Here is a 22,805-nt window from a genome sequence, read left to right on the forward strand (position 1 = left end):
TGATCTTAGACTTTCCAGCCTCCAGAACTATGAGAACTAAACGTCTGTTGTTTAAGCCACCCAGTCAGAGGTAATTGGTTACAGCAGCCAAAACTAAGACAGTGAGGCAGGTGGTGACCTTCCAGTGCAGCCAGTTCCTATTCTTCTTGTGGGCAGAAGAACAGAATGGGGAGAAAACTGGACTTTAAATATTTGCTCTGACATCCACCATCTGCTGACTCTGGACAAGTTATCATCTAAAGCCTTGGTTTCTGCACCTGTAAGCTGAGTATAAGAGCAATGGCTTCATAGGTTCTTATGAAAATGAAATAAGATGTGTATGTAAAGCTCAGAGCCCAGAGCCTGCTGTCCAGCAAATGCTTTCTGACAGCTGTTAAGTTCCTTAATGGGGTGAAAGAGATTTGGGGTCTGATACCTTTTTTTCTCAATATTTTTAAATGAAAACTTTTCAAATATATCTTCTTTATCCATTCATCTGTTGATGGACATTTAGGTTGTTTCCATTTAGGCTATTGTAAATAGTGCTGCAATGAATATTACTCAGCCATAAAAAGAAATGAAACTGGGTCATTTGTAGAGACGTGGATGGACCTAGAGTCTGTCATACAGGGTGAAATAAGTCAGAAAGAGAAAAACAAATACCATATATTAATGCATATATGTGGAATCTAGAAAAATGGTACAGATGAACCTATCTGCAGGGCAGGAATACAAAGGCAGACATAGAGAATGGACGTGTGGACCCGGGGGGTAGGGGAGGGTGGGATGAACTGGGAGATTAGGATTGACATAAATACACTACCACGTGTAAAATAGATAGCTGGTGGGAACCTGCCTTATAGCACAGGGAACTCAGCTCAGTGCTCTGTGATGACCTAGATAGGGGGGATGGGGGGGTGAGGTCCAAGGCGGAGGGCATGTGGGTATGTGTATGGCTGATTCACTTCGTTGTGCCGCAGAAACTAACACAACATTGTAAAGCAATTATACTCCAATTAAAAAAATTTTTCAAATATAATGAAATGTAAAGGCTTTGCAGTGAACATGAATATACCCACCACCTAGGTTCTATCATTAAAGTCTTGCTGTATTTGCTTTATCACATATCTATCCACCACTGTCTAGCAGATAGTGTTGTTGCCAGACTGATGTTCTCAGACTGTCCTTAACTTTGTTAAAAATCCTTACTCCTTCAAAACTCAATGGAACCCTGCCACTGGAGAATTCAAATGAGTCCCCTGCTCTTTTTCCTTCTCAAAGAAAAGCACACTGTGAAATTTATCAGTACCAGTTACTATTTGTATATGCTCTAATCCTTTAAGTATTGAACGGGTTTCCTTCCTGCTGGGTTCAATTTCATGACAATACATGGTACCCAGGGGCACTATGATTGATTGCATTGGTGGTTTGATCCGAACTTCTGATGCTTGGCAAAATTCACCCCAAAGCAGACAATTGGTGTTAGAGCCCTTGAAGGACCCAACCTGAGCCAAGATCGGTGAGGTGTCCAGGACAGAGAAGCAGAGATGAGTTCCTAATTTCTAGTTCTCCAGGATCTGGTGTTATCACCTTCAGAAAAACACATCATGCACTGAAAGGGTGTTACAGTTACCAGCCCTGTTGGGGAGATGATGCTGAACTGACTATACAACATCAAAAAGCTTGTTTTCTTAAATGCTAATTAGAGCATCTCCACAGGAGAGCTAGTTCATAAAGACCCTCGCTATGACATTGCTCTCTGCACACAAACAAGCCAGACGGAAAACTGCGACCAGGAGGGCACAGGCCGCCACTAATTAGTCGTGACATCAGTACTTAGACTTTGCTGGCTAATTACGTCGGGAGAAGTTAATAAAGCTAATGAAACTTTCTTTTCATCTGCGCCAGGAGCTGCAGTGTCTCCATAGATGAGTGGGGTTGGCCCAGAAACCCCCTCTGCTGGAGATCTTTGGGGGAATGTGTGACCTTATTGCTAGAATTTGTTGGACAGAGAAACAAATACCGAACTAAATCGAACAGTTAAATGGATAAACTTGGTTCCATGTGTCAGAGGAGACATAATTTTAGCATGGGAAGAATTTGCTTTCCAGGCTGACTCCAAGATGAGCAGGACTTCCGCGCCCGAGGACAGGCTGGGGTCCTGTTTGGTAACACGCTCCTCCTTGCACTGTAGGGGGCTGGGGGCTTGCCCCCCTGCCGGCCCCCGGAGGGCCACTTTGAGACCTGGGACAGCGTAGGGGTCATGGGTTCCGGAAACACACGGCTGGGTTTTGGTTCCCAGCTCTGCCACTTACGAGCTGTGTGAACTTGGGCAAGTTCCGTAATGTTTCTGTGCTTTCATTTCCTTTTCTGTAAAATGGGGATAATAAAAATACTTCCTTTAGTAGGCTTGTTTCCAGCATTCAGCGAGCTCAGGCACATGAAGCGATGAGAAGAGTGACGGGCCGTTTAGCTGACGTCCCCCTGCCTTGGCTCCCCCTCCCCTACTGACCAGAGGGCATTTTCTTTTCCTTTCGAGGCTGAATTGTAAAAACAACGACAGCTGCTCCGCTAGGCATTGCACTTGCTTTCTCTCTGCTCTCCCCCGGTGCCATGCCCGTCCTCACTGCCTGTTGTAATGATCACCAACGATGTTATCCTGGGAATTCAGGACTATAAATCTATTTTTATTTTATTTATTTTTTTAAAAAAAATTATTTATTTTATTGGTTTATTTTTGGCTGCGTTGGGTCTTCGTTGCTGCGCGCGGGCCGTCTCTAGTTGCAGTGAGAGGGGGCTACTCTTCGTTGCGGTGCGCGGGCTTCTCATTGCGGTGGCTTCTCTCGTTGCAGAGCACAGGCTCTAGGCGCACGGGCTTCAGTCGTTGTGGCTCAAGGGCTCTAGAGCGCAGGCTCAGTAGTTGCGGCGCGTGGGCTTAGTTGCTCCGCGGCTTGTGGGATCTTCCCAGACCAGGGATTGGACCCGTGTCCTCTGCATTGGCAGGCGGATTCTCAACCACTGCGCCACCAGGGAAGCCCCTATAAATCTATTTTTAAGCAGCCAATCTAGGAGGCTCAGCACAGGAGGGGTTGGGGTGGTGTGGGCCCTTCGTGATGCACTACTGGGCTCTATGCTGGGTCGGGGTGGGGAGTCAAACTGTGAAGTTTGATGATGATTAGCATCGTTATTCTCTACAGGTGCACATTCTGCATCTAATAGGCTAACACATTAAAGAATAAGCTCATTTCACCTTTATGAGGAAGGTACTATATTGTACCCATTTTAAAGATAAAGAAACTGAGTTCCCCAAACAGGACCTTACCTGCCCAAGGCCACAGAGAGTGAGTGGCAGAGCCAGGACTCAAGCCCAGATGCGCTGACTCTGCCCCATTAACACGTTTTCCTCCCTGGCCTGCAAAGACATACTGGAGGCAGGGAGATGGGCTGGGAGGCTGCGGCAGTGGTTCAGTGACCTGGATGGAAGCCGTGGCTATGGGGACGCCATTCACTGAATGCCCACTGTGCGCCTGCCACGAGCTGGACATGCATTGTTTCACTTAATCCTCGCCCACATACCATACATACTACAGATAAGGATGTGAAGGTTTGCAGGGGCTAAACACACCCAAAGTTGGGCAACCACTAGTGGCCCAGATGGGATATGGGTCCAGAGTCAGTCTGCCTTCGGGGCTGTCAACCACTGCGCCGAGGATCTGGGGTTGGGGGGTGGCACGGGGGTGTTGGGAGTCGTGAGAGATTGGACACAGGGCAGACGGAGAGGGAGAAGCTGGGTTCCTGATTCACGGCAGAGGGAGGCGGGGCCGGGGGTGTTGGCGCTTGTCAAGACAGGGAACAACAGAAGAGAAAGTGGTTTCAGAAAGGAGATGGACTCAGTTCTGGAGATGGCGTGCCTGAGCCCTCTCTGGGTCTCTGTTATGTTGTCCGGTTGGCATTTGGAGGATGTGACTCATGGGCTTAGAAGTCATCTCATCTTAGAAATGGCTTATGTGGGAAAGGTCATCACAAAAGTGGCAACTGATGCTATTGGGGCTTATGCTCCCCGAGGACAGAAGGGAGCAGAGAGGGCTGCCCGGGATGCAGGAAACATCAATATTTAAACTGTCTCACTGCTCTCCATTCAGTGGCCAACAAGAGGCCGTCCTGTCCCCAGGGGCTCATGACCTTTTCTGAAAAACAAGGGAGAGCAGGAAGGTGCAGGTCTACATGGTAAGTACCGTACAATGTCATTTACATGGCTTTTCAGGTAATCTGTGACAGCAAAAATAGGTGGTTTAGGGATGCAATGTTCCAGTTTGGTAGTTTCCACAAAAAGCAAATCCAGTCTTTTGAAGACATTCTATAAGAGATGAAATGGATGAATTTCTCCATGAAATCTTGAAAGAACATCTTCAGAGCCCAAGGAGAGACTCTGATAGGCCCGGGAGTAAGCCATACCCTGAATGTGCACCCTTCAATGTCTAAAACACATCCCATAGGATCTACCCAGGGCAGAGATTCTGTGAAAGCCAGATGGTCACCAGTCTATACAGACGGTGGTCTTTGCCTGACAAGACAGAGAGGTGAACTAAGCATAAATCCAGAAAGTCTCACCTCTTCACAATGAAGCACAAGCACACAGCACCTCTGAGAAACGCATTCTCGGGACACAGAATATGCCTGTCAATCAGTCAACCGACCAGTCAATCAACCAACCAACCCCAAGGCTCCTCCACTCTTAGGGTCACCACCCTCTCCATCCTCCTCCCTCCTGTCTCACAGCCAAGGCTGTGCTCCTCTTCCAATGACTATCCCTGTTCCATCAGTAATTTCCTTTCCCATGTCCGTTTTTATCCTCCTTCTCTTGACTGCTGCTTCCTCTGTTAACATGCTCAACTCTCACTTTCTCCACTTTGCTCTCAGTCTACTCCCCTTCCGAGGTCCCTGGAAAACCTGGTCTTTGTGGATTCCCTTTTCTTTCTCATTATTCATTTCTTCAGCAACTTGTGGTGTGGCATCCATGTACTCAGTGAGGCGAGCGTTCATAATCACCAACGGTCCTTACCCTCGCTGTATTTTTTGTGATCAGGGACGGCTGTTGGGTTGTATTGTTGGCATTTCTGGTTCTGGCCAAGGGGACCTACGGAGAATCTGTTGAGGGTCTCCGGGAGATACTTTCCTCTCAGATAGAAAAAAGCAACTCTGTAGGTAAAGATCCACCCCACCAGCCCCATCTTCCTGTCTTTGAACACAGTTCTATAAGGATGTGATGCTTGGAGCTGGGCAGCCACCTTGTCGATAGGAGTCACGATGGCGTCCTCGACATACAGACCTGACATGTTGAGCTGATGGAACATCTCAAAACCACCGACTTCAGTTCCCTTTTAATGCTGAACAGTATCCCATCATAGGAATGTACATTTTACTCATTCATTTAGTTATTGATGGACATTTGGGTTGTTTCTAGTTTGGGGTTATTATTACAAATAAGCTGCTATGGACAAATTTTTGGTGGAAATAGCCTGCATTTTTCCTGGGTCAATACCTAGGAGTGGAACTGCTGGGTCCTATGGTGGACTTTCATTTTTTAAGAAATTGTCAAACTCTTTTCTAATGTGGTTGTACCATTTAATATTCTTGCCAAGAATGTATATGAGTTAGTGGACAGGAAAAAAGGCTGTTTTTTCCTTTACTCACCATTCACAGAATACTTCACTTCAGGTATTTAGGCTCACCATACGTGTGGGTTTCTTTTCCCCACACCAAGCAATTCTGCAACACGGGCTGGGTATACTACAATGTACCTCAACTCTAAGATTATCTACCTAGAGATCACATCAGATCCCAAAGGTTAAGGGTTCAGTCCCACAAGACAGCCCCATGCACCACTTTAGATGCAAGTCCAGGTTGTCATGTGTGCTTCTGACTCCTCAGGTCTAAAGTGGAGGTTCCCACAATGCCCTTGTAGGGTTAAATGAATTTGCTAGAGAGCTCACAGAACTCAGGGAAACATTTTACTTACTATATCATCGTTTTATTACAAAAGGATATAACTCAGGAACAGCCAGATGAAGAGATGCATAGGGCAATCTACAGCTATATTACCCTGAACCTGCCTACTCTTGTCTGATCTCAGAATTTACAAAAGGTCAGGCTGGTTAGTACTTGGATGAGAGATGCACAGGGCATGGTGTGTGGGAAAGGGCAGAGCGTCCATGCTCTCTCCAGATGTGCCACTTCCAGCACCATCACCCTGGAAGCTCCAAGAATCCCATCCTTTGGGTTTTTATGGAAACTTTGTTACCTGGCACGATTGCTTAAATCATCATTTGCTGGTGATTAATTCAATCTCCAGCCTCTTGGCCCTCCCCTGAGGATGGGCAATGGACCTGAAAGTTCCAACCCTCTAATCTGGTTCCATTAACATAAATTCAGGCGTGGGTTTCTTAGGTATAACGAAAGGCATCCTCATCTCTCTCAGCCTTTAGGAAATTCCAAGGGTTTTAAGAACTCTGCCAGGGACAGGGATGAGACCACATACATATTTATTATGAATCGCAATATCACAGAGTTGTACCAAATTCTCACTAACATTTGGTATTAATGTTTTCCATTTTAGCAATTTTGGTGAGTGACAGATGGCATCTCACTGTAGTTTTAATTTGCACTTGCATGTTGGCTGAGATGATGAGCATTTTTCATGTGTTTGTTGGCCATTCATATATTTTCTTTTGTTAAGTGTCTGTTCAAATATTTTCCCCATCTTTTTAATTAGCCTTTTAAAAATTGAGTTGTGGGCTTCCCTGGTGGCGCAGTGGTTGAGAGTCCGCCTGCCGATGCAGGAGACACGGGTTCGTGCCCCGGTCCGGGAGGATCCCACATGCCGCGGAGCGGCTGGGCCCGTGAGCCATGGCCGCTGAGCCTGCGCGTCCGGAGCCTGTGCTCTGCAACGGGAGAGGCCACAACAGTGAGAGGCCCGTGTACCACAAACAAACAAACAAATAACAACAACAAAAAACTGAGTTGTAAAAGTTCTTTACATACTTTGCATACAAGCCTTTTATGTGATAAATGTGTTGTAAATATATCCTTCCTGCCTGTGGCTTGCCTACCATTTTCTTAGTGATGTCTTTTGAAGAGCAGAATATTTTCTAAAGTCCAATTTGGCAATATTTTGTTTTATGGCTCATGTTTGCTGTGTTTGCTGAGCAGCTGGAATTTGTAAACTTTTGTCTTTTACCAAATATGGGAAGTTGTTGGCTTTAGTTTCTTCACATAATTTTCTGCTCCATGATTCCTTTCTTTTGGGGGACTCATACTAGCTGTATATTAGACATTTTGACATTGTCCCACAGGCCCCTGAGACGTAATTTTTTTCCAACCCTTTTTCTCTTTCTCTTTAAACTGGACGGTGTCTATTCATCTATCTTCACATTCACCCATCCCCACTGTGATATTAAGCCCATCCAGGGAATTTTTCAATTTCAGATATTGTATTTTTTCAGTTCTGAAATTTCCATCTGATTATTTTTATACATTCTATTTCTCATGTGAGATATCCTTTATATTAATTGCTTTAAATGAATTAATTTAAAGCATGTTTTGTAACTTTATTTCATTGGGCATTGTTATCATAGCTGCTTTACTACCCTAGTGTGATAATTCCAACATCTGGGGTATCTTGAGGTTGATCGTCTTTTCCTTTGTGAGTGAATCAAATATTCTTGTTTTTGTTTGCTTTTTGTTTTGTTCTTTTGTACATCAAGTGATTTGGATTGTATCCTGGGAATCGTGCATGTCATATTGTGGAGAACTGGAATTCTGTTATATTCCCCTGAATGTTGAGGTTTTTGCTTAAGCAGGAAGTTAACTTGATTACCTAAGTTGTAAGTTCTCTGTTGCTTGCCTTAAGCAGTAGTTCAAATCTCAGTTCAATTCTTTAAGCTTTTGCTGCTCTATCCTGCTCATGTATACTTAGGGGTAAGCCAGAGATTTGCGTGAAGTTCACATAGAAAATCAGGGGATTTCCATTCCCACCTCTCCTCACTCTCCAGTGACCTGGGCTTCTTCCCTGGCTTCTCTGGGCAAAGAGATGGTGGGTTTTGGGGAAACACTTCATCCATCCCAGTTGTGTTGCTCTACAACTGTGGTTTGCTCTCAGGACAAAGTGGAACAGGGAGAGGGGAAGTTTTGAGCTCCTGGTTTTTGTTCACTCTCCAAATCACCACGTAGGTTTTTTGAGTTTATAGTTATCTGCAGCAGTGCTGGTCTGCGGGGGGAAAAGCACTCAGCTCCGAGTGGAGCCCGTTCCTTTTTCTGTTTATTCAGTGTGCACCAGTCTGAACTTTGCAGAAAGATTCCCCTTCACTCCTTCCGTGGCTTCCATCTTTCTCTTCTCGTGCCGAAACAAAGATGTTCCCTAAAGGTCTATTTTAAGGTTCTGTCCTTAGGTCTCTTCTAGTGCTCCTCAATTTTCTCAGGAATCTCATTCATTCACGTAGTCTCTCTGGGAATCACTTCCAGGGTGTATTTTTCACTTCCGAGTCCCACACTTGTATTTCCAGCCATCTCCTTTATATATTCCCACACAACCTTTAGTCTAAAATCAGTCCCTTCTCTGGGCTCACCTGCTTTGGTTACTGGCACAGCATGCATTCAGTGAGCAGGGCTTAGAATTACTAAGAGTCAAGAACACTTCTCTCTTTTTTTTTTTTTTTTTTTTGCAGTATGCGGGCCTCTCACTGTTGTGGCCTCTCCCGTTGCGGAGCACAGGCTCCGGACGCGCAGGCCTAGCGGCCATGGCTCACGGGCTTAGTTGCTCCGTGGCATGTGGGATCTTCCCGGACCAGGGCACGAACCCGTGTCTCCTGCATCGGCAGGCGGATTCTCAACCACTGCGCCACCAGGGAAGCCCAACACTTCTCTCTTTATCCCCAATTTCTTCACTGTGAGTGGAGAACCAAAGATAACACTGATGCTGTTATTTACTGACCTGCTGACAATACCTAACTTTGAGGACGATTCCCAAAGAACTACCACAAGGCTTAGGAATGTGGCCTCTTTCCCTTCCCTGTATTGTGTTAATGTTGATAATTAGTATTGCTATCTATCTTTACTTATTTATTCCACATTCATGGAGTAAGTATTCAGTGAGCAGCTCCTCTGTCCCAGGCAGGTTTCTAGGCACTGGGAAGAATGGCTGATGAGACAGATAAGGTCCCTGCTGTTCCGAAGCTGGCATTCGGGGGTGGGCGTTGGGGGGAGATATAAAGATCATGAAAAACAAGCAAATTTCTTAGTGATGTGCTATGAAGAAAGTAAACAAGGGAGTGGGGAGGTGATGCCTGGGGTTGAGGAACATAACCACAGACAGGTGGGGAAGGAAGGATACTCCTAGGACTTCTGAGCTGAGGTCAAAATGATAGGAAGCCAATTCCCATCAGAGGAAACAGCAAGTGCACAGGGCAGTAGGACGGTCAGCAAGGGCAGGGTGGCAGAGCCGACGCTGAGAGGTACGGGAGGGGCAGGGGCAGAGTGGGAGGGGCCTGGGAAGTCGTAGGAAGGAGTCTGGACTTCGTTCTAAGTGAGATGCAAAGCCGCTTTAATGAAGAAAATTACTTTTTTGTGTGTGTGTGGTACGCGCAGGCCTCTCAGTTGTGGCCTCTCCCGTTGCGGAGCACAGGCTCTGGATGTGCAGGCTCAGCGGCCATGGCTCACGGGCCCAGCCGCTCCGTGGCATGTGGGATCCTCCCGGACCAGGGCACGAACCCGTATCCCCTGCATTAGCAGGCGGACTCTCAACCACTGCGCCACCAGGGAAGCCCAGAAAATTACTTTTTAAAGACAAATATCAGAACAGAATAATAAAAGGTAACTTGTGAATATTCACATTCAGTGCAATTTATTTCCATAGTTTTTTTACTTACATTGTTCCTTTACGTGTTTTCTAAAGGAAAAAACCAATCTGTATATATTTGTGTGTGTATGTGTATAGTCACTAACGTTAAAATTAAAAAAAGGAAATAAAATCCATTGAAAGAAAAACATAATTTAGTCAGTAAAATGTTTTCTAGAAGGATGCTAGAAATCATTTATTCTTCCAAGAAAAAAAATCCTCCATTGTGCCTATATATAAAAATACCTAAGAGCTCTCCAATGGTATAAGACAGTATTTTATGAAGTTATTAAAAATATCAATATTACCTGTCAAGTACTATCTCTTGCATGTGCAACCAAAACTGCTAAGGTTATCTGAACAAGAAATCCCTGGTGTCTATTACAGAGAGCTTTTAATAGAACTTGCCTTGACAACTTATTCCTAAATCTTCTTTTTTCCCCTTAGCTCAATACTCTATTGCTACTTAATTTCATGACTGCACAAAACTGTTTTAGAAACTACTTGGGGAATAAGTATTAAGAGTTCAAGTAAATGCAAATGATGTTTTTGCTACCTTTTCTCAAAAGACTTCACATTAGAAGACAGACTATAATATTCAACTGTATTATGTGTATATAGATTCTACAGTTATATGTAACTCAGTATCTTTTGCAGGTACATAAGGTAAATGGTCCTAGTTTTAAAAAAATTTTTTATAGTGCTGCTATGAACATAGGGGTGCATGTACCTTTTTTGTTTTTAATAGGTCTTTACTGGAGTATAATTGCTTCACAATATTGTGTTAGTTTCTGTTGCACAAGGCTAATCAGCCATATGCATACACATGTTCCCATATCCCCTCCCTTTTGAGCCTCCCTCCCATCCTCCGTATCCCACCCCTCTAGGTCACTGCAAAGCACCGAGCCGATCTCCCTGTGCTATGCTGCTGCTTCCCACCAGCCAACTATTTTACATTGGGTAGTGCATGTATGTTGATGCTACTCTCACTTCACCCCAGCTTCGCCCTCCCACCCCATGTCCTCAAGCCCCTTTTCTATGTCTACCTCTTTATTCCTGCCCTGCAACTAGGTTCATCAGTACCTTTTTTTTTTTTAGATTCCATATATATATATATATATATGCTTTTAATAGAACTGTTAGCATACGGTATTTGTTTTTCTCTTTCTGACTTACTTCACTCAGTATGACAGACTCTAAGTCCATCCACCTCACTACAAGTAACTCAATTTCATTTCTCTTTATGGCCGAGTAATACTCCATTGTATATATGTGCCACATCTTCTTTATCCATTCATCTGTCGATGGACATTTAGGTTGCTTCCATGTCCTGGCTATTGTAAATAGTGCTGCAATGAACATTGTGGTACATGACTCTTTTTGAATTATGGTTTTCTCAGGGTATATGCCCAGTAGTGGGATTGCTGGGTCGTATGGTAGTTCTATTTTTAGTTTTTTAAGGAACCTCCATACTGTAATTTTTTTTTATACTGTAATTTTTATTGGAGTATAGTTGATTTACAATGTTGTGTTAGTTTATGCTGTACAGCAAGGTGAATCAGTTATATATATACATAGATCCACTCTTTTTTAGATTCTTTCCCCAGTCCTAGTGATTAGTCAGGCTTAAAACTAGTGTTTGCCTCATAACCCTCTATTAAGGACTGACTATCTAGCAATGCTGAAAAAATCAAGATATTATGAAATGTTCTGTTTGTTAGTGCCGTGAAGTTTACTACATTTTTTCCCCCTGTTCTCCAGCTTGAGGGGAAACATGACTGAAGACTTGAGATAAACTTACTTACTGTAAAATCCAAATGCAGTTGGATGATCATCTCCCCACCTGCTATCCACAAACCCGCCCTTGAGTCCTGACAGTCCAGTTCTAGATCACTTTAAATAAGCTTCCTCCCTTAGCAGCCCCTTATGTTTTTTCCCAATTAAAATGATTAATTGCAGGAGGGGAGCATTAGGTGGCCCTCTCTGCCCTGAGAGAGAGGCTGGCTTCCTACCCGCTGGGGTGAAAACTATAAACAAGGAAGGAAGCTTCATCTGAGGAAGTGTTTACTGTTGTGGCCAGAGCTGTGTCCTGTGGCCCATTACGGTTCAATTCAGCTTTTCAATCTCCTCCAGTGAAAATTCTCTGCCTGGAACGACCTGCTCCTTGGACAGGCTTTTGCCACCCTGAACCTGGTGTCAGAGAAGGGGCTTCCGGGCCTTGCCTAGGCTTTACAAACCCTGGGATGAAGTCCCAGGGCCTCCAGCTAACTGGGTGCCGTGTTGCCAAGAGCGGGTACAAACCTCTCACCTGTGAAAAACGTTTTCCGGGAAAGAGGATGATGTTAGGGAAAGTAGCCTCAACAGCTGGACTGCTTGCATCTCAATCCTTCGCTCCCCACTGATGAGATGAGTGACCTTGGCCAAGCGGCCCCACCTCTCTGAGCCAAAGGACTTAAAACAGTACTTAGCACCTAATAAACATTTGAAATCATAGCACTTATGATCACGGTGTGTTTTATTGTTTATCCCAGTATAAGGCACTTTAAAAAAATATGTCTTTTCTTTTTTAAAGGAAAAGGAATCATAAGTGAACGCATTGGTAATTATTATCAGAATGATACACTATCATTTCCTAACTGCTTTCTGAACCTATCACCATTGGGGAATACTGCTGTTTGGTTACATTAAAAATGGTGAGAATTTCATAGGATTCCCTATTCGTAGCATATTCTTGCTGTGTTTTGAATCAATGATCTTCCTTATTAGGTTTTTGGAGAAGGAGATTTAGAAGGTTCATTTCGATTACTTTTAATTATTTCCATATCCTTCCCCAAACCCAAGTGCCACAGTCTAGAGCATTTTGCACAGGGGACGTGACAAAGAGAGCTCCAGTCCGTGGTGATTAAACTCTCCCCGTTTCCCCCAGGAGACCCACATCTGCACTGATGATCCTGGTTCACGTTCCTCATGTCCGATTCTGAAGTTACCACATCCCAGGCCTCAAACGCATGGCTTATTTGTTACGCCTCTTACTGAATTCCTCTTCTTGATCTCTTCTATCCCCATCTGTGGTAAAGAAAGACATGCGAAGCAAGAATGCAGCAGAACTCTAAAACAGGAGCATTCTAATTTTGAAAATTTTAAATTTCTTGCCACATAACAATGAGCTATGGTGTGTCACCGGTCTGTAGTAAAATTAACTTCTTTTCTTTTGTTCCTTATGAATTTATATATCCAGTTATCTGGTTTTTTTTTTTTTTTTTTTTTTTTTTGTGATATGCGGGCCTCTCACTGTTGTGGCCTCTCCCGTTGCGAAGCACAGGCTCCGAACGCGCAGGCTCAGCGGCCATGGCTCACGGGCCCACCCGCTCCGCGGCATGTGGGATCTTCCCGGACCAGGGCACGAACCCGTGTCTCCTGCATCGGCAGGCGGATTCTCAACCACTGCGCCACCAGGGAAGCCCAGTTATCTGTTTAATTGCACACGGTTTTGCTACATTGACTAAAACTTTTTAACATGAAAGTCTTTTAATTTAATGGACTTTGCAGTTCATTTGCAACCAGTGTTTTGCTTTTTTGTTTTGTTTTTTTGTTTTGTTTTGTTAGGATGACTGAATGCTACTGCATAACACTGTGAAGTTTTCCTGGCAGGATGGTGAGTACCCAGGCTCCCTGTCCACCAGGACAACTGCTGGAAAAGGCGACATGGATAAAATTACGCAGTGGTCAGAAGCCACAGAGAAGCAGCAGCAAGGTAGATTACGCAAAGACAATGCTGATTTTAACCCATCCATACTCCTTGGTCAAGGGATCCTGCAACAGCGCACTTAATCAAAACTGGTGCCAATTTAGATAACATGGCTGAAAGCACTGTTTTTGCCCCACAGGAATTTCTGCTTGGTTTCTGAAGAACTCTGCATCGATTCCCATGTTTTCTGTCAAAGTAGACAGAGCTAAGAGTCTCATAAACGGAGGATGATTCCGATCACATGAGAACGTCCACCTGCGGAGGGAGTTACTGCAACAGCGAATGTGAACACGAGTGAATCAGACGTGCTGCCCATGACTGCAGAGGCGGCCTTTTAGGGCATCGGTTCTAGTCTCCGGGATTAGGTTTTTGAATATGGACGATTTATGTGCAAAGGTGACTTTTCTAGTCGCCATGAAGGTAAACTCGAGCTTTGACTTGTATCAGCTTCATCATCGGCCATAACAGATGTCCCAGACTTTAACAGTAAATGTCGGCTACTCAGCTCCTCTGCCAGATGAGTCTCTGGCTCTGGTAACGGGACACAGTTATTTGTTTTGTTAGGAAGGGAAGGAGATGATCTTCGTTTTGCCTTGCATTTTGGGAGTTGTGACCACGGTTTACTATAATCAGATGAATTTTGTTCAAAGAATCATCAGAGACCACACCCAACTGGATATCAGGTGTGACTGAGATCGATAGGTTGACATTTACCATATGATGCCAGAAAACCACCTAATTCAGAGCAGAGTTGAGAAACACATCATTAGGAGAACTTATTCAATCACCCATGCAGAGAGATTCTAATAATATCATTTATTCTTTCATTTCCAGGCTCCTCCCCTCTCTTTTGCATAGGGAGGGCAGTTCTATTTTAAATATCATTTACTACAGGACCTAGCTCTCTGATTTAAGTGAAAGGACATAAATTCACAAATCTGCCTGGTATACTTTTTTATTTCAATAAGGGGTTGTGTACAGCTGCTGTTTCTTCCAAAATGAAAAAATAGTAGAAGTGAAAGTGAATAAATCAAAATCAGCAATCATTTTTTCTTCAACAAATCCATCAGATCGTCTTCTATTCCCTTCTCACTCAGCTCATCTAAACTATAGTATCGATGGACGATTTTCTTAGCGGTGACCACCACGACTCGGAGCCCATGGGTGTCTTTGCCCAGCTGGCATCCGATGGCAGATGATACCACCATGTCGAGGTCCTGGTAGGTGCCTCCAGCATTTCTGTGGTAGTGGCCTGAGAACACAGCTTTGATACCTGCAGGGAAGGGATAAAACATTAGGGGGCCAAGGATTTCTATTTAGGTAACTTGGGGGCTCCAGTGGTTTCTTCTGTGAACATCACATATTATTATAGTAAATGCGTAATATTATTCAGCATATGATGAATAAGAAGGCAGCATATATGACATCCAGAATCTTTTCAAGGATAACTCATATATATATATAATACATTATTAACCTGTTTCTTGTAACTCATACAGAAAAGTACTAGGGAACAAGGAGAGAAGGGAGAAAAGGTGAATGACTTTGGGAGAGATGAAGGAAATATTTTGAGGCCTATATAAACAGCCATAGAGTAGAAGGTACATGTCTATGAAAAATAATGTTTATCAGAAATATAGATCAATGGAACAGGATAGAAAGCCCAGAGATAAACCCACACACATATGGTCACCTTATCTTTGATAAAGGAGGCAAAAATATACAACGGAGAAAAGACAGCCTCTTCAATTAGTGGTGCTATGAAAACTAGACAGCTACCCGTAAAAGAATGAAATTAGAACACTCCCTAACACCATACACAAAAATAAACTTAAAATGGATTAAAGACCTAAATGTAAGGGCAGACACTATAAAACTTAGAGGAAAACATAGGCAGAACACTCTATGACATAAATCACAGCAAGATCCTTTTTGACCCACCTCCTAGAGAAATGGAAATAAAAACAAAAATAAACAAATGGGACCTAATGAAACTTAAAAGCTTTTTGCACAGCAAAGGAAACCATAAACAAGACCAAAAGACAACCCTCAGAGTGGGAGAAAATATTTGCAAACGAAGCAACTGACAAAGGATTAATCTCCAAAATATACAAGAAGCTCAATATCAAAACAACAAATAACCCAATCCAAAAATGGGCAGAAGACCTAAATAGACATTTCTCCAAAGAAGATATACAGATTGCCAACAAACACATGAAAGGATGCTCAGTATCACTAATCATTAGCAAAATGCAAATCAAAACTACAATGAGGTATCACCTCACACCAGTCAGAATGGCCATCATCAAAAAGTCTACAAATAATAAATGCTGGAGAGGGTGTGGAGAAAAGGGAACCCTCTTGCACTGTTGGTGGGAATGTAAACTGATACAGCCACTATGGAGAACAGTATGGAGGTTCCTTAAAAAACTAAAAATAGAACTACCATACCTCCCAGCAATCCCACTACTGGACATATACCCTGAGAAAACCATAATTCAAAAAGAGTCATGTACCACAGTGTTCACTGCAGCTCTATTTACAATAGCCAGGACATGGAATCAACTCAAGTGTCCAATGACAGATGGATGGATAAAGAAGATGTGGCACATATATACAATGGAATATTACTCAGCCATAAAAAGAAATGAAATTGAGTTATTTGTAGTGAGGCGGATGGACCTAGAGTCTGTCACACAGAGTGAAGTAAGTCAAAAAGAGAAAAACAAATACCGTATGCTAACACATATATATGGAACCTAAAAAAAAAAAGAAAAAATGGTTCTGAAGAACCTAGGGACGGGACAGGAATAAAGACACAGACATAGAGAATGGACGTGAGGACACGGGGAGGGGGAAGGGTAAGCTGTGACGAGGTGAGAGAGTGGCAGAGACATACATACACTACCAAACGTAGGGTGGATAGCTAGTGGGAAGCAGCCGCATAGCACAAGGAGATCAGCTCGGTGCTTTGTGACCACCTAGAGGGGTGGGATAGGGAGGGTGGGAGGGAGGGAGACACAAGAGGGAGGAGATATGGGGATATATGTATATGTATAGCTGATTCACTCTGTGATACAGCAGAAACTAATACATCATTGTGAAGCAATTATACTCCAATAAAGATGTTAAAAAAATAAATAAAATAAAGGAATAGCTGGATGGAAGGAGAAAAAGGTTTGAAATAGGAGAAGGGAGAAGGAGGTGGACTTGTCCCTCTCTTTTAAACAAATACTTTTTACTCATTAATTCCTTCCTATTTCTCAGGAATCTCTGAGTCCAGGAGCCAAAGATAGGGCCAGGGAAATAACAAAACGTGAAGACATGTATGCAGCAAGAAGGTACACGTTCCACACCACAAGAGAACAAGCTATTTACAAGCACTCCCTCAAATCTCTATAATTGACACTCAATTCAAATTCCCACTGTATTCCTTGTTCACAGGATACAGCTTTATTTTGGAAGCTGCAGTGTTCCCATTGTGAAAATGGAGATGGGATTTAATAGGTAACATCTTCTCTGTTTTAAATGTCCTTCTGGTATTTTGTACGTGTAAAGCTGTTCTTACCCCCAGCCAGGAGTCCTGACTCTAGGAAAAGCTGTTTTAACTTATCATTAGTTGCTTAGTGTGGCAGAGATCAGCCACCCAGGACTGGACTTGCTGGTTAGCCAGCAGTCATCTAAAGGACTTTTGGTGTATCTTATTCATCTTAGGATGTGGAAAGTACACCTCAAAGAATTTTTAAAAGCGTAAATCATATACTATGGTATATGTAATCATTTGTTGTCTAGCATCAAAATTATTGACAGCTATATTAAAATCTTTTTGAAAAAAAAAGTTTATGGAGTTCTAATCAAGATAGCACAGCATGGTCAACATTTAATGTACCTCCTCCTCTCCAAACTTAGATCTATGATGGATAAAATAGTTTAAAAAAACACCAAAGGACAGAGATAGCTTCATTACCAAAATAAATAGCTCTATGGACCAGAAAAAAAGCAGGAAGGCAGAATAATGAGAAGGAGTTGAGCTCTTGCAAGATAGTCAAGATTGAAAGCACTTTCTCTGAGATGAGGTAATAAAGGCTGGCTCCCGGCTGGAAATAGGGGTGGTGTTAATACCTCCGTTTATGGAAGGAGGCTGAAGGAAACCACCGTTGCTCTGTTCCAGGGTGGCGGTGGGCTGGTACACCCTGGTACAAGCACTCCAGAAAAAAAAAAAAAAAAAAAAGGGACCTGATTTGTAATGTTTACTCATTTCCATGGAGTAAACATTCTCACAATGGCCGATTTCAAATGACCAACGTGATGTCACTGAACCAGAGTGGTCAGGAGATGCCCAGGAGCACAGCCACCACCACGGAGTGTTCCCAACACACGTACGAGAGCTGTACGCAGCCAAAGAGCAGGGATGAGAATAATACGGAGCAAGATAATTCGAAAATGGTTAAGTGTCAAGTGTGAGTATTTATTACCTTTGCTTCTTAATATAATTTACTTAATGATGAGTTTGTATAATTAAATTCTAAGAATGGCTGTTTAACAACCAACTCACACAAGTCTCTAACATTTAATCATTGGTTTTCATGTGTTGGTAGGAGCTGTCTCCAGCACAGCACTGGGTGAAGGCCTAGAGCAACCCACGGGTCTAGGGAGGAAGGACAGACACAGGTTCAAGTCAAGGAACCGAAACACGGTTTCGCAGGATGACTGGGGGGGCAGGACTCTAAAGCACTATCGTAAGGCCTGGTCCCCGACGGAGGCCGAAACCCCTGCACAGGGAGAAGTCGGTCAAGAGGAAAAGTGAGATAAAAACCACCGCCTCCCCCCCCCTGCAAATACCTCTTACCCAAACTGAACCTGAAATAAAAAATTCCACCATCCGTGAAAATTTCATGCTAAGTAAGACAGTCTTCAAACTCTTCAATCGGGAATATGAATTCACTTCAGGGGAAATCAATGATATAAACTGTCTGAGAAATACTTAAGTGTTTAGCATATCAAACATACTCAAATAAAGGACAAATATCCATTAAAAAGAACAAGGTGTTGTGAAACGAAATGCGCATGAATTGAATGAGAAGGGTTGGTAATGGAAATTTAGAAATGGTGGACATAAAAGATATGAATTAAAATTTTAAAACAAAACCCTCAACAAATGGGATAGATTCTAGACTAGACACTAATTAGACAGGGAATTAGTGAATGAAAACGTAGAAATGTGGAGCTGAATCAGAAAACAACACAGACACCCAGACATAAGCAATAAGAATGAGAAGTTCAAAGAACCCAAAGGATGGGTTATTTGGAATTTTCCAGAAAGGAGAAACATATGGGTCTTCAAATGAAAAGTACTAAAGGATAAATAAAAATCAATTCATACTGACATATGCCATGGTAAAATTATGGAACATCAAAAAGAAAAGTCTTAAAAAAGATATCATGGCAGGACTTCCCCGGTGGTGCAGTTAAGAATCCACCTGCCAATGCAGGGGACACGGGTTTGAGCCCTGGTCCGGGAGGATCCCGCATGCCGCGGAGCAGCTGGGCCCGTGAGCCACAGCTGCTGAGCCTGCACTCTGGAGCCCGTGAGCCACAGCTGCTGAGCACGTGTGCCATGGCTGCTGAGCACGTGTGCCACAACTGCTGAGGCCCACACGCCTAGAGCCCATGCTCCGCAGCAGGAGAAGCCACGGCAATGAAAAGCACACGCACTGCAACGAAGACCCAACACAGCCAAAAATAAATTTTAAAAATAAAATTTAAAAAAGATATCATGGCAAAAATACTATAAAGGAATGACAATTCGACAGGTAGCAGGCATCTCAGCCATAAAAGAATCAGGGAGTAATACCTTCAAAATGCTGAAGGCCAGTACTTGTGAACCTCAAATTTTGTACCTAGCTAAACCATCATTCAAGTTTAAGGGCAAAACAGATGCATGTTTGGACATATAAAGACTAAGAGTTTACCACTTCTCAAAACATCATGCCGAGTTAAAGAAGTCAGATGCAGGGCTTCCCTGGTGGCGCAGTGGTTGAGAGTCCGCCTGCCGATGCAGGGGACACGGGCTCGTGTCCCGGTCTGGGAAGATCCCACATGCCGCGGAGCGGCTGGGCCCGTGAGCCATGGCCGCTGAGCCTGCGCATCGGAGCCTGTGCTCCGCAACGGGGAGAGGCCACAACAGTGAGAGGCCCGTGTACGGCCAAAAAAAAAAAAAAAAAAAAAAGTCAGATGCAGAAGGCCACATATTGTATGACTCCATTTATAAGAAATGTCCCGAATGGGCAAATCCATAGCAAAAGAAATTATATTAGTGGTTGCTGCGTGAAGAGGGGAAAGAGTGAGTGGGAATGACTGCTAAGAGCACAGGGTTTCTTTGCAGAATGGTAAAAATGGTCTGGAATTAGATAGTGGCAGTGGTTGCACAGTCTTGTGAATATATTAAAGCCACTGAATTTTGGAGTAAATTGTATGGTATGTGAATTATACAGCTCAATAAAAAAATTTTTTTTTTTTAAAACCCGTATGGGAAGGGGAGGAGACTAGAATGATCCACGTGGTAATGGATTAGAGTTGGAGACGTCAGTATGAACTTGTGTTTACCTTAACACGGAAACCCTGTTGACATTTGGAAATATATATAGATGTGTATGTACACAGGTTAGTAGAGAGACACACATTTCTTGCTCTGTCAGGTGCAAGTGCCTAGAAGCAAGGACACATACTAGCAGGGAGCACACCTATCAGCCACATCTTGGTTTCTACTTCTATTCTCCAACAAAAGGAACTATGGATCCTTGGAGAAATGGGTGACTGTAAGACTGGGGTAGGAAATGTATTTAAAAAGCCACAAGTCTATATCAATACAAATAACTGATTGAATAAATGTGGGGAAAAGAGACAAACATCCCATACAGAAGACTAACAGATAATTTATGTGGAAATTCCTCCTTTAAGGAGGAGTATAACTCCCTACCCCTTAGGTATGGGCTCTGCATAGCGACTTCCTTCAAAGAGTGAAGTATAAAGAGGGGTTTAAAGAAAAAAAGTAACTTTACAGTGGAGAAACTGACGAACATCAACAGTGATGATACGTCAGGTTGATGGTATGTACCTTGATATGACTGGGATTAAAACAGTAATTGAAAAAAAAAAAAAAAAAAAAACCAGTAATTGACCTGTGTGGTCTTCCTCCCTTAAACCCATAATTCTGGCATGAAAGAAACATCAGACAGATCCCAATAGACGTTCTATAAAATACCTGACAGTACTCCTCAAAACTGTAAAGGTCATCAAAAATAAGGGAAGTCTAAGAAATGGTTACAGTCAAGAGGCATCCACACCAACGGAATACTACTCAGCAATAAAAAGGAATCAACTATTGACACATGCCACGTCTTGAGTGAATATCAAGGAGATTAGATTATGCTGATTTTAAAAAGCCAACTCAAAAGGTTCCGTGATTCCACTTACATAACATTCTTAAAGGGACAAAAATTATATAGTTGCTAGGAGTTAGGAACAGCAATGAAGGGGCTGGGAGTGGGTGTGGCTACAGGAGGGACCCTCGTGGTGAGAGAACTGTTCTGCATTTGACAATGATTCAAAAAAGGTATGAAGGAAATACGATGGAAACGTTTAACCCTTCTTGTTGGTAGGGTTCCGGAAGACTTTGAACAGAGCTCTGGAGACTATAGCCACTCTCCAGCAGCAAGAACTGAGACCCACCTGCGGGCAGGTGTGGGTCTGCCAGCCCTGGACCATGGCTAGGGATGGAAAGGAAGGTGACCCAGGTTTCCCTACTTAAAACAGCCAAGGGTGGAGAGAAACAGCTATTTTCCATTGACTGTTATTAGGATGCAAACAGATACAACTCATTTCAGAGGGTAATTAGGTGCTATTAGGTTCTCACATTTTGCCGTGCGTTCTCCTTGACCCAACACCACCATTTTCATATAAATTTATCCTTCAGAGATACTCAGAGAAGAGCCCACAGATGTAGGTGTGTTGTGTCTGTGGGGACAAATATACAGTTCTCACAGAGGCACTGTTTGTAATATTTGTTTACGGGAGACTGGATAAATTATAGTATGTGTATTAAAAAAAAAAAAAAAAGAGGTTGATTTACATGCACCGGCACTGAAAGGCACCAAATATGTTATTAAGTATGAACAGCAAGATGTAAAAGGAAGTGTTGTGTGATCCTGTTTTTGTAAAATAAAGATAACATCCGTATAAGAGGGTGTGTGCTTGTGTTTGTACCCCCAGCTGAATGGGGGAGAAACAAGACACTAAGCTCACACAGGTGATCTCACCACCAGGGTGGGGGGGGTGGGCCGAGCAAGGGCAGGCATCACTTTCTCTGTTTTTATTACTGTAATGTTTGCAGTGATCATGCATTGATTTGGTGATCACAAACAAACATCAAGGTGACGTGGACCGGGAAAGAATGACAGGAGGGACAGAGGTGCTGCCACACCAGGGCCGGAGCCCTGTGGCTAAAAGCTGCAGCTGGAACCGCTGGGTTGGGTGTATCACCGTAAATGGGGCGAGTGAACAGCTCCTGATCACTCAGGCTGGAGGGCCGTGGAAAAGACTGCCTCCTCCACTGCCTTCCTGGGGTTTCCGAGCCTTATGGCCTGTGCCGTCAGAGGCCCAAATGGGAGAGTGTGCGATTAGACCCACCTCGGGGAGCTGCTAATGGCCAGTCGGAAAGCACTTAGTAGTATTATTATTTTGTTGTATGCTAAATTATGTTTATGAAATTTGGCTCTTTATGCCTAATTCATAGCTGCAAAATGTACTATTCTGGAATGAATGTTTGGCAATTTTGAAAGTTGCTCGCATTAGCCGTAATTAGCTGGGAAAACTCACTTATGTTTAGATCTCACGCCGTTATTTGTTGGCATTCGCAGAGACAGGAGTGTTAATGGGGGCTGTGCAAGTGACCAGCAGACCTTCCCGAAGGGGTCTCGGTGGACTGTGGAGAGCTGGGCTTCTCTACCATCAGCGTGTCCCGTCCATTTCCCGTCCCAGGTCCCCGGGGGCTCATCATTTACTGTTAATGTCCCAAGTCACAGAAAATGTGACCGAATGAGGATTTTTGGATGAGCAAAGAAGCCTAAAGAGGACTAGAAATAAAGATCAAAGAGCTGTCAGCAAGCAGAGTTGTTGTGTTCAGAA

At 43.4% G+C, this 22,805-nt stretch overlaps 1 protein-coding gene across 4 annotated transcripts in view; it reads right to left on the reverse strand.

Annotated features, from left to right (window-relative positions):
• The window catches only part of CPPED1 (calcineurin like phosphoesterase domain containing 1), a 232,896-nt gene that overhangs the window by 84,694 nt on the left and 125,397 nt on the right, over nucleotides 1-22,805 (reverse strand). Inside the window, exon 4 of one of the 4 annotated variants that reach the window (XM_059038682.2) lies at nucleotides 13,334-14,892. The exons of 2 other annotated variants lie outside the window; for them this stretch is intronic. In XM_059038682.2, coding sequence (XP_058894665.1) covers nucleotides 14,663-14,892 — 230 coding nt within the window. In that variant the 3' untranslated portion in view covers nucleotides 13,334-14,662. Of the gene's footprint in view, nucleotides 1-13,333; nucleotides 14,893-22,805 lie in introns of those variants that run through there. One more of the 4 variants, XM_059038683.2, reaches the window with a different exon arrangement.

This window comes from Kogia breviceps, chromosome 14 (assembly GCF_026419965.1).
Source record: "Kogia breviceps isolate mKogBre1 chromosome 14, mKogBre1 haplotype 1, whole genome shotgun sequence".
Classification (NCBI taxonomy): Eukaryota; Metazoa; Chordata; class Mammalia; order Artiodactyla; family Physeteridae; genus Kogia; species Kogia breviceps.